This window comes from Lactuca serriola, chromosome 8 (assembly GCF_051521515.1).
Source record: "Lactuca serriola cultivar US96UC23 chromosome 8, Lser_US96UC23_V15, whole genome shotgun sequence".
NCBI lineage: Eukaryota > Viridiplantae > Streptophyta > Magnoliopsida > Asterales > Asteraceae > Lactuca > Lactuca serriola.
Genome location: NC_136415.1, coordinates 96,321,788 through 96,334,781, shown reverse-complemented (window position 1 = coordinate 96,334,781; position 12,994 = coordinate 96,321,788). Strand labels below are relative to the sequence as shown.

General features: G+C 31.3%; 2 protein-coding genes across 3 annotated transcripts; both read right to left on the bottom strand.

Moving 5' to 3' along the window:
* Window positions 1–332: 332 nt before the first annotated feature.
* LOC145067197 (uncharacterized) lies at window positions 333–2,392 on the bottom strand. Its single transcript, XM_079014392.1, has 3 exons — window positions 1,589–2,392; window positions 720–1,517; window positions 333–650 (listed from the first exon to the last, which is right to left on the bottom strand). The coding sequence occupies exons 1-3, from the start codon at window positions 2,390–2,392 to the stop codon at window positions 333–335; spliced, it is 1,920 nt and encodes a 639-aa protein (XP_078870518.1).
* Window positions 2,393–7,605: 5,213 nt separating this feature from the next.
* On the bottom strand, window positions 7,606–8,674 carry LOC145070524 (PMP3 family protein At2g24040-like). 2 transcript variants are annotated; one of them, XM_079017464.1, is made up of 3 exons: window positions 8,453–8,670; window positions 8,230–8,364; window positions 7,606–7,925 (listed from the first exon to the last, which is right to left on the bottom strand). In XM_079017464.1, the coding sequence occupies exons 1-2, from the start codon at window positions 8,540–8,542 to the stop codon at window positions 8,233–8,235; spliced, it is 222 nt and encodes a 73-aa protein (XP_078873590.1). In that variant the 5' UTR covers window positions 8,543–8,670; the 3' UTR covers window positions 7,606–7,925; window positions 8,230–8,232. The 2 variants fall into 2 exon arrangements, with proteins under 2 accessions (XP_078873590.1, XP_078873591.1); XM_079017465.1 differs by lacking the exon at window positions 7,606–7,925 and having other exon boundaries at window positions 8,063–8,364; window positions 8,453–8,674.
* Between the last annotated feature and the right edge of the window lie 4,320 nt (window positions 8,675–12,994).

The window sequence follows — 12,994 nt, the reverse complement described above, 5'->3', positions numbered from 1 at the left end:
GTTTTGGTCATTTATCAAACAATGGAATGGAATGAGTTTTGGACATTATCAAACAATGAAATGGAATGAGTTTTGGTCATTATTAAACAATGGAATGGAATGAGAAACACACCATATCAAAACATGATAACTGAGATCATTATAACCAGAAATGTAGCATGACATATGGCTAGTATCAACTTAATTACATCACTAATTTAGGTAGTTGCAAAAAGATGTAATTATCTAGATTAAACATGTTTTAACAAAAGCATCAACAAAAGTTTATAATCTTAAACAAAAGGTAGCCAAATAACTTGATTAGTCATGCTTTCATTTGTATCCAACTTCACTTAGGTCCTACTTGAGGCTTTTTTCCCCTTGTCTATCTTCTTTACTCTTAACCCACCCATGAAATCTTCACTTGATCCACCCACTGAACCTTGACTTGTTACACCAAATGCATCTTTACTTGATCCACCCACACCACCTTGACTTGATCCACCCACTGCTCTCTGACTTGACCCCCCTTGCCCCTTACATGTTCTAGAGTTATGTCCTTTGTTATGACACTTGGAACAAGTAACAGTCAAGAATTTCCTAGATAGGTTTTTTGACTGGTTACTAGCCTCATCTATAGCCCTCCTCCTCTTTTTCTTTGGCCTTCCAACCTACAAAAATATTAAGGAAATGTTAAAACTGGATGAATAATCAACTATGTTAACTAACATTCAACTTACTTGTGTGTGATGTGTAGGTGGTATAAGAGTGGTTGGACATCTAGATTTTGGCCACATGCTCCTGCCATTGATTGGATCTATTTTGTTACAGTACATTGCCCTCCATGTTTCTAACTTATAACAAGGATGCACCCAATATTCAGGTTGTTGGGCTTTTTCACCATTTTGAATATGTTCCCATATTGCACAAACTCCATGCCTGCAGACTATCCCTGTTATCTCCCAATACCTACAACTACATGTACCCTCTTTCAAGTTGACCACATACTGATCAAACATCATACTAGTCACTTGATATTTTCCAGAACCACAAAAGAGTGCCCTATATTTGCTTGCAGCTGTTTTGATTGTGTCAAGTATGGTAGTTGCAGTGGGGGTTAATAGACTTTTGCATTTATCAATTTCTTTTTGTACAATGCAATGTCTCTTCATCAAGTACACTCTTATGTACTCCAAACATGTAATTATAGGCTTGTCCCTTCCATGCTCTAGCTTAGAGTTGAATACTTCATACAAATTGTTTAAAAGACAATCTAAATGGGCTCTACTTGAGAAATGAGACCTAGCCCAATGAACTGGAGGAATCTTACTTAGCCATTCATGAGCCTCTGCACTGAAATCTTTGAACTCATCCATTGACCTTTCAAAGTGCCTAATGGTTGTATGTGTAGCACACCTCCATAAGTGATCTCTAAACTCTTCTCCCCTCCATTGCAACTTCATGTTTTCATGTATATGTCTCAAACACCATCTATGCTCTGCATTTGGAAACACTTTTGCTATTGCAGGTATTATGCCCTACATATAATGTAAATTATAGTTAGTATTGTTACAAGCTTTAAAAGATACTTATGTTATATGTATTATACCTTTTGTCTGTCAGATACAAAAGTGAAGTTGCATGATGCATCCAAATCCAAATCATCACCAAGGCATTCTAAGATCCATGTCCATGAACTTGTTGTCTCAGCTTCCACAATTGCATAAGCTAGTGGATATATTCCATTGTTGGAATCAAGACCTACAGTTGTTAGAATTTGTCCAGGGTGTGGTCCTTTCAAGAAACATCCATCCAATCCTAATAATTCCCTTTTTCTAGATTTGAACCCCAACTTAAGTGCTCCAAGACAAATGTATATCCTCTTGAAAATACGAGTTTGAACATCAAGATTTGGTTCATTACACACTTCTAGCTTCACTGTTGTACCTGGGTTATTGGTTTGTAACTCCAAACAGTAATCTCTCAGCAAATTATATTGCCTTTCATAGTCACCATACAGTTGTTCCTTTGCAATCGATTTAGCCCTGAACACCTTCATTCTTGATATGCTTAATTCCAAATCCATTTGAAGCTCTTCTTGTAAGGCTGTTACTGGGATGCGAGGGTTGGAATCCACTTTTTGGAGAATAGTGCTTGCAAGATATCTAGATGTACATGCCTTCACATTTCTACTTTGTAAGCATAAATGCTCATCAATAACTGTCTTCACCAACCATTGTTCCTCTTCCGTAGATCTAGATATCTTAATAGCAAAAGGACAAGAATCTTTTTGTGAAATTACAGTTTTGCTCTTCGATGTGGCTTTACTTACAGTGGAGGGCCCACCATCAGTGGAATCTGGAACCACCCCTTTACACTTGACTCTTACTCTCAATTTTTCATTTTTTGCCATGTATAGGCCCCTCCTTGTTTTTATTGAAAGCATCTTCACGTGACCTTGTATATCTTTTTTGGTTTTAAAAGCTTGACCCACAAAAAATGGTGTAACATGAACTACCCCGGAAGAACAAGGCACCTTCTTGTTCAGGTTTTTTTAACATTCTCTTCCTTAGATCTTCCTCATATCCTGCACTTTCAAACTCATCATTGTTGATCACACCTAAATCATCATCTTGATTTAAATCTAATTCTATGTTTGGACCTTGTCCAAACCATTCAACCTCATCCACACAACTGTGAAACTCTCTCATATCAACCTCCCAGTCATCTAAAATAGCTTTTGGGTCAACAATGTAGTCAGAATCATCATCTTCTTCTGTATGCTCTTCTGAATCATCTTTTGAAACCTTTGCATGCCCTTCTTCATCTTCTTCATCTTGTTCTTCTTCAGCTTCAACCTCTCTTTCAAACTCACCTATATTCTGATATCCATCACTACTAAAAGGCTCAAAATCATCTAGCATTTCCCTATGATTCTGGCAATTAATATCAATTGTAATTTCTTGCATTGTATCAGTTTCTTCTGGTACGGGGAAATACGAATCATCCTTAAACTCATTAACCATGTCTTGTTTGTTTGGCTCAAAAGGAACTAGGGACATGGAAAAATCATACACACCATCTTCTCTTTGAGCTTGATTAGCTGATTCTATAAGTGGGACATTCATGTCTAATTTCTTGCTACACGAATCAATTCCCTTCTTCTTAGGCCTAATCCTATTAAGCTCAGGAGAAGGATCATCATCCAGTTGCTCAATAACAACTTTACTTGGGGACATGAAGTAAGTATGAAGTCTTGTAGAACCATGTTCAACGTACACATTAATCACTCTGTTTTGAGGGACAAATTGAGTCATAGATATAACGTCTTGATCATTTCCTAGAGCCTTCAATCCAAAATCTAAGTCTAGATTAGGAATTCTATAATGATAGTACATTGTGTCATCCACAGAATACCCTATCTCACGAATCATGTCATTTAGATCATGAACTGAAAAAAGATCAGTGTCAACAAAGTCATAGAATGCCAACCTTCCCTCAACGTACTTTCTTCCTGGGAACTTTGAAAAAAATCCACCATGATGTATTTTTAAAGTGAAGAAATTGTCGTGACCATCTGAAAAAGAAAAATCATGAGCCTTGAATATTTAAAACAAGAAACACCAAACAAAAGATGAAACAACTTACTGTAATCTTTATCAAGGTCGGGTGCAATCGTATGAGGACCACGTAAATTCCACATACAAAGTACCATTTTCAGTTGATAAAACCTAAAATCGGATGGGAGGGATGAAGGATGAAGATCGTCAAGATGATCAATAGGCTAAGGTGAAGAGGAGAAGAATGGGGTTTCTTGGATCTGCTTAATGAGGATAAGTTAATGACGTATTGTTGCCTAATCCATCTTAAATGAGCGCCAAATGTAAAAAGACGAATATACCCCCCAACTGAATGACCCCAAACGGCTGAAATTGACGGTGTTAAGAAAAAGGACCTCCAATGCAACTTTTACAAACCACAATGGCCAAATACATCAAAAAAATAGATAGGGACTAAATTTGTTACTTTTCACAAACCACAGGGACCATTTAAGTACATCCCATCTAGCTTATTCTTTTTTTTGCAATTTTGGCCCAACTTTATTCATTTTATAAATTTCGTCCAAATTATATTTACTAACTTTCCTTAACTTTTATTTTCAATTCTGTTTTTATACATTCTTAAAGCTTTTTATTTTTTATTTTTTATTTTTTGCTAACATCTTTCACATCTCATTTTTTTTTTCATAAATCCTACTACATCTTCCTTTTTTTACAATTACTTTATGTAAAACTATTTTTTAGTGTTGTAACTATTCTTTTTTTTTCTTTTTTTTTTCATGTATACAAGGTAGTAAATATATATAAAAAATAATTTTTTTACATATTCATTTTCACAAGTCAGATGTAGATTCTTATGTATGAATCAAGGCTATCAGTAGGATCATAAGATCTTACGATCCTACCTATGAAAATTTTGTTAGATCGTAATATGATCGTTTTGTATGTAAGATCACAAACATGATTATAATTGATGGGTTTTGATAACTAAAAATGATATTTTTTTATAAAACAATTTTAAGATAGCAAACATAAGACTTTTCTAATAACTAGTTTATTTATAAATCATTTTAACAAAACCACCAAGAGGATTCACATACATGAACTAAAAAGATAATAACAACCATAGGATGTTTAAGAGATAACCTTTGAAGCCTTTGACTCCACTTGGAAGTGAGGAGTTGATGAAGATAACAAAAATTCAATAATAGAATTTATCTACAATGTATCCAACATCAAGAGTAAAACACTTGGAATATTAATTCCCATCTTGTATAAAGTACTAAAGAAGAAGCACTTTATATCACCAACACTTGCAAGTGACCTTCAAAAGAAAGCCAAGAAGAAGAGCTTAAAGAAGTTACGGTTTTGGTAAAGAAAGAATAGAGAAAATGAGTAAAGGACTAGCAAAAAATGCAATCCCCATGCATTCTTTTATACTCTATGTAAGTCAAAAGTTTCTTCATTTAATAATCAAAAGTATTATCTACACTTTAAAGGTACGAGAAACAAATGTGAAAGATGGACAAGCAACATCTATGCTTGAATAAAATAGTTCGCCATGTCCTTTTAAAAGAAGAAAAAAAAGGTTAAGCTAGTTTACTAAAGTGTCCAAAACTTTGTACATGACTTATTAGCCATATTATATGATATAATAACTAGTTTTTCTCTTTTTAATTATTATTTTCACAAAAACAATAATTATTTCATAATTAAATACAAGAGTTGATTATTTATTAATAATCATATTAATAACAAATATTCAAATTGTATCAACTTGATAAAAATATGCCCTTATATGATTATAATTTATTAGCAATATTCTTCAATAATGATTATTGATCATATAGATCCAACAATAGAATCGGGATGTAATCCAATCATACCAATCCATAAGAAATTGCCAAAATTTAATCTGGGTTCTATTATTTTTACATGTTTATTAGTTGACTCATCTCCTTACCCAAAGGGCGATCGAGAATATCCTCATTCTTGTACTGTTTTGTAAACCAAAGATGACCAACAACCCTAGAATTCATGTTCTCCTTTTATGTTTTACCTTCACCGATGACAAAATTTGAGATTTAGCTTCGTGTTGTTATTAATTTCTTCTTTCAACATTTCAACCTCAACAGTAGAGGTGAACATCTTTCAATTTTTTTTTTCTTTTAGTGCTCAAGACATTTTTATGGAGATCTTGAGAAATTGTGGTTTTTAATTGAGCTACAAAAATTGATATTCTTAATTTTTCCTTATAGTTAGAGCAAATAACATGAAAGATGTGAGTTGTTATTGTATTGTATGATAAATGACAATTCTTAATACTCTTTTGAGTTATTTAACCATGTCATTAACTACCTACATGAATAGTTACCTTTTGAGCTATTTAACCACAACATATGGGATAAAAAGTGTTGCATACAATCAATTACCTTTTTATATCATTTTTTTGTGGGATTTTAGTATCCCGATCTTACAATCCCGATTTTGCAAACTTGAAAACGATCCTACGTATGATCCCGATCTTTAACAACCGTTGTATAAATATAATTAAACCTATCCTAATATAAATTTTGCTTTGCAAGGTCTAGGTATACAAATTTTCCCTAGCATTGTACAGGATGCTATCTCTAAGTTTAATGTTATTACATAAGTAATTGTATATCAACAAAATTGATTTTCAATGTTGACCTTTCGATCATGTAAACCTATTTATCTTGTTTCCTTTGTAGCTAAGTTTTGTTATTTTTACGGTTTTTAATTTCAACCATTATTATATATGATAAAAAAACAACTATGCTATGAAAGTATATTTTGTGGGTTTTAGATTTTGGCTATAATAGTTTCATATGTTGGCAAGTTGGTTCCTATATAGAAAATAAATTACAAAAGTTGTCACTTTAATTTACAGTAAATAGGGGTGTTCATTTGGATGGATCAGTTTAATCCGATCCGATCAAGCGAATCCAAATTAAATTTGGTTTTTAAAACGTAGATCCAAATAGTGCAAACTAAATTCAAATCCGATCCGATCCAACCAAATTATAATTCGGTTGGATCGGTTTTTTACAATTCGGTTTTTAAGAATCAAGACATTTCAACAAATATATAACTTTAGTATTAACTTACTTTATAATATAAACTAAAAAATATTGTTTAATTAGTTGTGAATTAAAACTTATAAATAACTATCAAGAAAAATATGTTATAGTAAACTACTTTATAGACAATTTTTTTTTATAAGAAATACATATTAAAATATTATAATAGATGAAAAGTTTTAATATACTAAAAGAATAATTTAGCAAATTTATAAATTATTAAAGTTATATATTAATAAATTGCAATTCGGTTTTTTTTTACTATTCGATTTTTATTTTATAAACCAAAACCAATTCAAAATCCAAAATAAAAATTCGGTTTTTGCTAAAAACCAATCCAAAAATCCGAATATCTGAACCAAATAGTCCGATCCAAATTGTCCAATTGGACAATTCGGTTTTATCCAAATAGTGAACAGTCCTAACAGTAAAGATCCCTACGCTTTTTTTATGTTTGGGTTTTGGATTTTTGTCACGATACGTCATATGTTGTCATGTTTGGTCCTATATAGAAAATAAATTACAAAAACTCTTCCTATAGTATACAAAAAAGGTCCCTACACATTTTTTCTAAATGGTTCATGTATTTAAATAGTATACTCTTTAGTCCATGTGTTTAAAAAAATATAAAAAATGATCCCCACCTAAGAGAAAATTTACAGATTACGTCCACTGCAAAGCAGACTTAAGTAGACTCCTGCCTGCGTCTTCCGTGACGCGGGGAGGGGTAGTTTCTATGTAAAACACAATCTAGATCCGCTTATTTCATTATTAAAGTGGTTAAAATTATAAGTCTTGCTCAAGTCCTAGGCATCCATTTGAAAGTGTTTTATTAAGGAACAAATGGTGCTAGTATTCAACTTCCAACCTCAAACAAAGCCCCTATCCTATGGGGTTTCATTTTAGTTACGTTTCAGTTTGAAATTGATACATTTCATAAGCATCTTTTACACAAAACAACAACATCATCAAAAGATATATGATCAAACAAATCAGATACTACAGATTAAGCAAGAACTGAGTAAAGAGTAAAGACAACATGATTATACTTCAAAAACTCATAGCTACCTTAACATTTTACTTTAATACGTATCAATAACATATTCATACATAACTACAGGTGTCGTCATGAAACAAGTCCCAATAACCTTATTAACCATACTACTTAAAGATCGCAGAACTCAAATCGCAAGCAAATGAAGACAACAATTTGTTGATGATGATCGTTTCATATGTGTTGATGTAATAGCATCAAATAGGTTTTTGTAAATACCCCCAAGAATCACTGAAACATGTTAAAAATTCTGTCATTCACCCTAAATTTCCAATCTTGATTCGACCAATCAACAGAACTCTCAATTGGGTAATCATCGAGATCAAAATTGAACGAACTAATAACACATAGCTTAGATTGCTAAAAGATAGAAAAACCATCAATAGATTTAGAATTAAACGCATGAAAGCAGTGCCAAAGTATACAAGTCAACACGTAACTATCTAAAAAGATAAATCATCGACAGATAGATCAATAAATCACACATAATTGCAGAAATACAGATCCAGATTGGAAGATTAGGGCACGAACATACTCGTTAAGCAAGTGTATAGTAGCGGTCGCGGTAATCGTCACGATCTGGATTGACCAGTACGATCGCATAGAGGGCATAGATTATCCCGGGAAGATAACCCAGAAGAGTCAACAATAAGCATACAAAGAACTCCGCCTGAAACAACAATAGATTATTCAGTCAGACATTTTCACGAACAGGTTGCGTGCATAAAACGGGGTTTTGTTTTGGTGGTTGGACTTACGGTGCAGCAACCGTATCGGAGACAAACTCCGAGAGGAGGAAGAAGAAGTGCAAATATGATTTCGCACAACAGAGCACAACCTGACGACATTTTTGTGGGGAAGGTAGATGTTTGGGATGGAGTTGATTGCGATTGAATTTCTGGATTCAAATCGGCGTGAGATATGTCAGATGGAAAGCGACGACGACCGGTTTTCACCCTTAAATTTTTATCATTTGACATTTCGTGATATTATATTTTTTCTACAAATCTTAACAGTTAAGATTTGGCAAACAACTAAATAATATAATGTTAATCATAATGATATTGTTTTTGTCATTTATCGTCGGGGTTATCCAAAAATAGCCTGAACAAAAATTGAACTAATCCATAAAATAAACCGTAACAAATCGAAACTTGAAAACCAAAACCGACAATGTGGTTTTCAATATGGAAAAATCGATATTTTGCATTTTTGTGCGGTGTTAGAAACCGAACTCAAAAACCAAACCGCATTGATATCATTTTACATATATAAAATATTAATTATTATATATAAATTGTTGTATAAAATATTTTGGTTTAATCATACTAAGATTCTTGTTTAAAAATCAATGTTTTTTGGTGAATCTGAATTAAATGCAACATGGATGTTTAAAACTAAGTTATATCGGGTGTTGTCCTTCCTCTTAAAAGTTGAAGGTTCAGTCTTATTGGAGACATTTGTTGCAATATTGATTATTTACGAGGTGAATGAGTTGTTACTAGTGACTTATCATGACATTATTTAGTTATATGATGTTGATGTGTCATAGTTACTTGTCAAATTCGAAAAAAAAAAAACATAAAAACATTATGTTTTATTTTTATTTTTTAATTTTTATACTAATTTCTTGATTTTTTTTAAGTTTAACGTTAATAAACCAAGATCACATGAAAAGATATTTAAACAAATCACTTTCATTTACTCATTAACTTTAAAAGAGCTAGTAATTATAACTAGTGTTTAAACATTTTAACCTAGTGAAAATGTCAAAAAGATAGAATACTTTACAAAATTGATTAATTTTCAATAAAGATGTATAATTAAAAATAAATAAATAAATGAAAATGAAAATAAATAGATAAATAACTTTACACCAACGCCTTTTTGTCCCAAAGATTCCGGATCAAGACGAAATCGCCTATCCAAGACCCTCTTTTGTTTCTTCATTTGGCCTTCACATCTACATTCTTTAGTCTTTTTCAAGCATCCCCATGTTTGTACAAACTTCACTCATCTCGTATACACTCTTGTTTTTTCTTTTATATATTAGTTTTTCAAACCCTATATTCAAGACTCCAATAAGATGGCTATCATGGGACGTGAGAGGTTAGCATGGCATAAACGGGAACACAAGTTTCTACATAAGTAGCAAGATGCTTCCAATACCCTTTAACTTAACCTTGAACCCTCATGTATTTACAAGATTTTGTTTCTTTTATTTTTCTATTGTTAAACCATCGTGTAACATTATGTATGGAATCACGACCCTCTGGTTTCTTTTCTTTCCCTTTATTTTTTGTTTCTTTCACTAGACATGATATTAGGTGGTTCACATGCAGCTTGCTAGGGTCTTTAGGACCTATTTTTTAGTGATTAAACATGTAAAAATTCAATAGCAAGGACTCCTAACAACTTCAAAGACAATTGTGTGTTTGTGTTTCTAAAAATGTCGAGAGACAATCAAATGAAAATGTGATCCATGTGTCAAAATTAAAAGAAAAAAAAAAGTAATAACTTAGTGTCAGAATTGAAAACACTTAAACTTAGTATCATAATTAAAAAAAATCAAAACTTAATTTCAAAAAAGGAAAAATTGAAAATTTGGTGTCTGTTGTACCATTTTTTTCGAGTTTAATATATATTCATATCACGTCAACGTCACCTAACAAATTAACAACACGTCTGCAATGACAATTGGGCGACCACGTAAATGGTCAACATTGCAAAACATTGTGTTTAAAAATTGCAACATTAAATCATGTTTCTAGACTAAGGCATGTTGGGTAAAGAAACAAAAGCTAAAACTTTAATCAAAAAATTGTTTCACTTGTGGCTCCTATAGTTTTAGAACCACACCTATTAATTTTGTGGTTTAAAATCGAAATTGTATTGCCATAAAAAACCACACCACTTCAAAAATGGTTAATGTATTAGGAGGTTAATAAAGTTTTAACTTTGTTCATGTTAAGTCCTTAAGATTTGTTTTTGTACGTATTACACCAATATGGTTGTATATAACCGTTTAAAAAAGGTAGTAAGGTTTTAATTTTGTCTACATTAGGTCTCGAGATCTTTTTTTGTACATATTACACCAACATGATTTTTATAACTTTTAAAGAGGGATAATAAGTTTTAATTATGTCCATATTATGTCCCTATTTTTAATATTTTTATCATTTCATCTAACTCTTTTACAATTTCTATTAGTATCTAATTAGATGACTTCATTATTTCATCTTCTTATTTTAGTCGCACATTCACCACAACTACAGTTTCAATTGAAAGGTTACATAACAATTTTTTATCATTTTTACAAAAAAAAAATAATGATAATAATAATAATAATAATCAAAGTCTTAGTGATTAAGGTTATGTTTGGTGCGCCACAGCTAGCTGATAAGCTAGTTTATTTTCCAATCTTTTTAAAGTTGTCATGTTTGGCAAACCAAAAAATAACTTATAAGCTAGCGTTTTAAAAAACTACTTAGACTAGTTTTTTAAAAGTTTTTTTTTTTTTTTAATTTTCAAATATACCCCTTAATTAAGCTACTTTTTTGTTTGTCAAACATGACAACTTAAAAAATATCATAAAATAAACTAGCTTATCAGCTAGTTGTGGCGCACCAAACATAGCCTTAATGCTTAATCACTAAGACTTGGATTATTATTATGTTTTTTTTTTTTGTAAAAATTACAAAAGATTGTTATGTAACATTTCAATTGAAATCATGGTTGTGGTGAATGTGCGACTAAAATGAGAAGATGAAATAATAAAATCATCTAACTAGATACTAATATAAATTATAAACGAGTTAGATGAAATGATAAAAATATTAAAAATAAGGACCTAATGTCGACAAAATTAAAACCTTATTGTTCCTCTTTAAACGGTTATAAAAACCATGTTGGTGTAATATGTACAAAAAAGACCTTAGGGACCTGATGTGTACAAAATTAAAACTTTATTACCTTTTTTAAACGATTATATATAAACATATTGATGTAATATGTTCAAATAAAACCTTAAGAATTTAATATGAACAAAGTTAAAACCTTCTTACCCTCCTAGCTAGGATTCAAAAATCCCACATCATGGTTTTAAGATTACAAAAACGGATATATTACATTTTGGCTAAAAACCACTTCAAAACGCACGCAACGGCAATGCTCACAATTCACACCTATCCAAAATGTATAAGTTTCATACCCAAATCCTAAATGCATTATTGATTTCATGAAGGCCGCTCCTGATGACAGCAAAAGTGTATGGTTTTTGTGAATATAACTTTTTACATGAATCATGTTGATTAGTTTTACAATTGCCAAATATCAAGAGAGTTATACGCATTCTTTTTAGGATCAAAAGAGTTTTTAGTTAGTTTGAAAAAGTAATTACTGAGTGTCTTGTAGATATCTTAAAATATGAAGAATTACCCTCCGGTAAACAGTAGTAGGAGCGGTAATATAAACTAATTAATCACATAAAAACACATGCACTTAGAGCCAGCCAATGGGTTTTTCATGCCTAAAACGAGCTAATAAAATAATGCACATATGAAGATTAAACATCAGTTACTTTAATTAAACAAAATTTGTATTAATGCCAAGAAAAACCTACAAAATACCTTAAACAACTTTTTTGTGCATTATTTGAAGATTAAACATCAATTATTTTCTAATAGTCAAAAGTAAGTTGAAACTGATTTTCATTACTTAAAAATGTGAACATATTCGATCTTTCCTAAAGTGAAGATAGTTTGGAGATACAATTTCAGCATCCTTAATTTAAAAAAGATTATTTTCGCTAATGCTACGGTAAATGATATTGTCAATAAGATCTTATATGCAAGCAACACATTTTGGAATAAATCCATGTTTGCAAATTTCATATTTAAGTATCTCTCAAATGACTTTCTCTTTCATATGTTTCGTACTTAATTTTCTTTGGAGCATTTGCTTTCAAGTTAGGAAATTTAGGAAATTAGATAGCGTGTTCCGTTAATCGAACTATTTTCTCCTTTGGAGTATGTTATGTTCTAAACAGTTTGACAACAATTCAAGCCATATAAGTGAACTCTTATATACATTTAGAAATGAAAATAAAATAAAACAAGGTAAAACAATATTCATCAAATTCTCTTCATACATAAATATTTCATTATTTTCCATTGGAAACTTCATATATTTCCTACGTTTCAACATAGTTTGCATGCGGCAATACGAAACGATATTCATGCTCACAAATTTTCCTCCACGACTTTCTTATTTTATTATAAGACTGAATTTAGCTTCCAACC